This window comes from Saccopteryx leptura, chromosome 2, assembly GCF_036850995.1.
Source record: "Saccopteryx leptura isolate mSacLep1 chromosome 2, mSacLep1_pri_phased_curated, whole genome shotgun sequence".
In the NCBI taxonomy this organism is placed as follows: domain Eukaryota; kingdom Metazoa; phylum Chordata; class Mammalia; order Chiroptera; family Emballonuridae; genus Saccopteryx; species Saccopteryx leptura.
Genome location: NC_089504.1, coordinates 343,408,856 through 343,412,724, shown reverse-complemented (window position 1 = coordinate 343,412,724; position 3,869 = coordinate 343,408,856). Strand labels below are relative to the sequence as shown.

The 3,869-nt window shown below is 57.3% G+C and overlaps 1 protein-coding gene across 2 annotated transcripts; it reads right to left on the bottom strand.

Annotated features, from left to right (window-relative positions):
• Nucleotides 1-688: 688 nt before the first annotated feature.
• Nucleotides 689-1,853, bottom strand: PYY (peptide YY). 2 transcript variants are annotated; one of them, XM_066366312.1, is made up of 4 exons: nucleotides 1,794-1,853; nucleotides 1,267-1,468; nucleotides 1,075-1,152; nucleotides 689-917 (listed from the first exon to the last, which is right to left on the bottom strand). In XM_066366312.1, the coding sequence occupies exons 2-4, from the start codon at nucleotides 1,452-1,454 to the stop codon at nucleotides 893-895; spliced, it is 291 nt and encodes a 96-aa protein (XP_066222409.1). In that variant the 5' UTR covers nucleotides 1,455-1,468; nucleotides 1,794-1,853; the 3' UTR covers nucleotides 689-892. The 2 variants fall into 2 exon arrangements, with proteins under 2 accessions (XP_066222409.1, XP_066222408.1); XM_066366311.1 differs by having other exon boundaries at nucleotides 1,267-1,454.
• Nucleotides 1,854-3,869: the final 2,016 nt, after the last annotated feature.

Below are 3,869 nucleotides of genomic sequence, written 5' to 3'. Positions count from 1 at the left end.
ATGTTAGCAACGACCACACACACACACACACACACACACACACACACCTCACCTCCCAAACGACTTCCTCCACAGCCCCATCCTGGATCCTGTCCGGCCCCTAACACCCCCCGCCCCCCGCACTACAGCCCTGGGGGCTAGCAATACATCTCCTCCCCAACACCCCCCCACACTACAGCCCTGGGGGGCTAGCAATACATCTCCTCCCCAACACCCCCACACACTACAGCCCTGGGGGCTAGCAATACATCTCCTCTGAGTAGCTGCCCTGAAGGTTCATGCCTAGCACATGCCCCAACCACCTTCATCTGGGGAGTGCTCTGTCTCCCTCTGCCCTCCTGGGCACCCAGCATGCTCTTTGCTACCCTCTCCATCCTCCAGGTGACTTTTCTTCCTGCCCCTTATTTTCCCTTTTCCAGAACTTTCATCCCACCCCGCTGGAGAGTTCCACACAGAACACTGTCTGGGCACTGTTCACTCCCTGTGCCGGGCAGAACGGTCTTCTCTTAGCTCAGCACAGGGAGCCCCCACCTCACCCCGGCCCTGGGGAGCCTTTTATTTGAGGCACTAGAGTCTCCTCACAGCTCTCCTGCACCTCCACCCTCCACTCTCACCAGGATGCCCCCTCACTCCCACCAGGATGCCACCTCCAGAAGAAGCAAAATGAAATACAAATGCACAAATTCCGCCGGTTCAATGGAATTTGCTCTTTATTTGGGAATCAGGGAAGGACCACGCACAGCCCTCTAGCCCAGTGGGGAGTGGGGACACGGAGAAATGGAAGGAGGACCCCACCCCCAAAGCCTCCCCTGCCGCAGCGGGCAGGGGGAAGAAATTCAGGGTCCGGGGCCTGGAGCAAACATTCAGTTGAGGTCGATGAAGGTAGTGGGTGTCAATCCATGGTGAGGCCTCCAGATCTGTGGGAGGGAAAGGAGAGCAATGTCAAGGAGCCCCGCCTCGGATCTCTGGGAAGACGAAATTGAGGGAAGTTCTAGATGGCGGTGCAGGGTGGGCTACATGTGGCAGCAGGACCAGGCCAGGGGACTGGGCAAGCGGCGAGGAGGGAGCTTTTACCCCAACTTGAATGCACGGCCGGGGAGGCTGGGTAAGATCCTTCCCGATTTCGATTCCTGGCCGTCGCGTTTCCCAAACCTGGGGGCGGGGTCGGAGATGGGCGTGGTTAGGTATAGCCACTCCCTTGTTGAAGTGGGACCGAGGGTGGGAACCCCAGAAATCCTGCTCCGCCCTCGGGGCACAGGCTCTCACCGCTGCCGAGTGAGAGCATGGAGATAGTGGCGCAGCTCGGCGTTATAGTGGCTCTGCTCCTCGGGCGTGGCGTCTTCACCGGGGGGCTCGGGTGGAGGTGGGTAGGCGTCGGCCAGAGCCACCAGGCACACCAGCAAAGCCAGCAGCATTGTGATCATTGCGGGCCACGACCTGTGCACCAGCACCATCTGCAGAAGTGGCACTGGAGCGTGGGTCACTGGCTCAGTGTGTATTCACGGGCACTGCACCATCTCTGGCCCGTTTCCTCATCTATCAGGGAGGCATGAGCCTTACCTGCCTCCCCTCCTCGCACCTGTGCTGCCCCAGTGGTGAGAAGGGGGAAGAGGCCTACGCTGGCAGGGGCCCTTTGGAGCCTCTCTCCTTCCAGCTTCTGCTGGCTCCCTTCCAAACCAGCTGCCTGCCACTCAGCCCCAGTTTCTACCATCCCAGCCTCAGTTTCCACACAAAATATCCTGGGTTCCCTGGCACCAGACCATTGACCATTCCTGGGCCCTAGGGCCACTCACAGTATAGCTCCGGAAGCAGAGATGAGCAGGAGGTGGAAGGCAGGAGTCCCAAGGGCTGGGCTGCTGCAGGTCAGGCTGCAGCCAGGCTTATATCCCTGCCAGGAAAGGGAGGGAGGGGGGAGCCAGGCGGGGGAGGGCCCTTCTTCCTCCCTTCCTCCACCCCCGCCAGGTCCCGGGCTTACACCCAAGCAGTGGGTGATGTCTCCACTTCGCAGGTGAGCTGCCATGCTCAGACTCAGGCTCTTCCTGGTCCCGGTACCTAACCTGAACCCAGTCTTCAGCCCACAGCTGCCAGTGCAGCTCTAACCTCCTGAGAAAGTAAAACATTTTGCTCTAGACTCCTAAGACAGCCCCTTGGACCAAGGATGAGATTCCATCTTCATAGCCTGACTGGGGAGCGAGAGGCCAAACACAGTTTCTTTAGCCTGCGGGACCTGTGACCACTGTTTTGAAACGCAACCCTTCCAGCCCCTGCTCAGCAATACCTTGGAGAAGGGCTGAGGAGTGACAGGACCTGCGAGGAAAGCCTTTTTCTACTGGAGGCAAGGAAAGGAGCTGTAACCTTGGCCTTTAACCTACTGTTTATGATGTCCTGGAGAACCCCTCCCTACGACCCCTCTCCATTCAAGAGCGAGAGAGGGGCAGGAAGAGGCAGAAGCCAGTCCCCTCCCCAGAAGCGGCTGAGTCGGTCACCTGTGCGTCCAGCCTGGCACATACAGACCCAGCTGCAGCCAGGCCTGAAGTAGAGACCCCTTTCAGGTCAGTGTGTCCCCATACCGTTGCAGGTGTCATTCAAGGCAGTGGTGTCTGCTGGGCCTGAGTGATGCCAGGGCAGCCCAAGCACGTGTCACGATCCCCAGCTTACCACAGTCTCCACTGGGCTCTGGGGCGAAGATCCTCAACCAAGGCCTATGAAGGAAAGGGGAAGAACTGCCATTTGTTAAGCACATATGGCGCATTGGGCCTACCAACACCATGAGCTGACTTGGACGAGGAAATGGAAGCTCTGTGAGGTAATGGAACAGCCAAGGTTGCCCAGGATTCAAACAAGAGAAAAGGCCTGAGGCAGACCCCAGGAAAAGCCCTCTCAGTCATGAGGCACAGAAAGGATCACTACCTGGAATAACCATAGGGCTCAGAAGTCAGGCACAGGGACCTGGCCGGGTAGGTCAGTGGATAAAGTATCATCCCTGTGCACTGAGGTCATGGGCCTGGTCAGGGCATGTAGAAGAGGCAATCAGTGAGTACACAACTAAAATGGACCAGCTAAGTGGAACAAATTGATGCTTCTCGCTCTCTCCCTTTCTTCCCCCACCTGTCTCTCTCTCTCCCTCCCCGGGAGCAGGGAGGGGCAGAAAAGGGAAGGCTAACTTTGTAGCCTGTCTCCCCTCTCAGATTCACCTGCTCCCCCAGGAAGAGCGAGGAGCCCCTTCCAGCTCCCTCCCTCAGGCCCAGCCAGAGCCTCAGTGCTTCCAGGGGTCCCATGAGGTCAGGAGGAGCCATCTTGTCCTCTCCTGCCTCTGGCTCAGCCCTCCAACCTCAAGGACAGATGGCCGTGGGTGTTATTTTTAGAGCTCTCCAGAGATGGAGAGTCCAGGGCTCCCTCAATCACCTTTTTATGGGTTAATCACCTGCACTCTCCGGAAATGGCTCCTTATCAGCCAGGCAGGCCCCACGGGCCTGGCACATCCCAAGAAAGGCCGGGGCAATGTGCTGAGCATGGAAGTGGAAAAGGACATCAGGACTCTACCCAGAGAGGGAAGAGAAATGTTTTTTTCTTCTTTTTTTTCAGTACCACTTTTTATTTATTCATTTCAGAGAAAGAGAGTGATCAAAACATTGACCTGTTTCTGCATGTGCCCTGACCAGGGATTGAACTGGCAACCTTAACATGTCGGGATGACATTCTAACCAACGGAGCTATCCGGCCATGGCGAAAAGTCATTCTTTTTAAGGAAGTCTCATCTGAGGGACAAGGCACGGCCCTGTTCTCCAGGAACCCAAGTGTCAGAGGAGTCATGGCCACACTCTTGGGGATCCCCAGTCTGAGGTGAGGGGTGCAGCAGTATCACTGGG

Coding starts and splice junctions, on each gene's coding strand:
- PYY (XM_066366312.1), bottom strand. CDS start 1,454: ATGGTGCTGGTGCACAGGTCGTGGCCCGCAATGATCACAATGCTGCTG. Junction 1,153..1,266: donor CATGCTCTCACTCGGCAGCG/GTGAGAGCCTGT, acceptor CCCCGCCCCCAG/GTTTGGGAAACGCGACGGCC. Junction 918..1,074: donor GGCCGTGCATTCAAGTTGGG/GTAAAAGCTCCC, acceptor TCCCTCCCACAG/ATCTGGAGGCCTCACCATGG.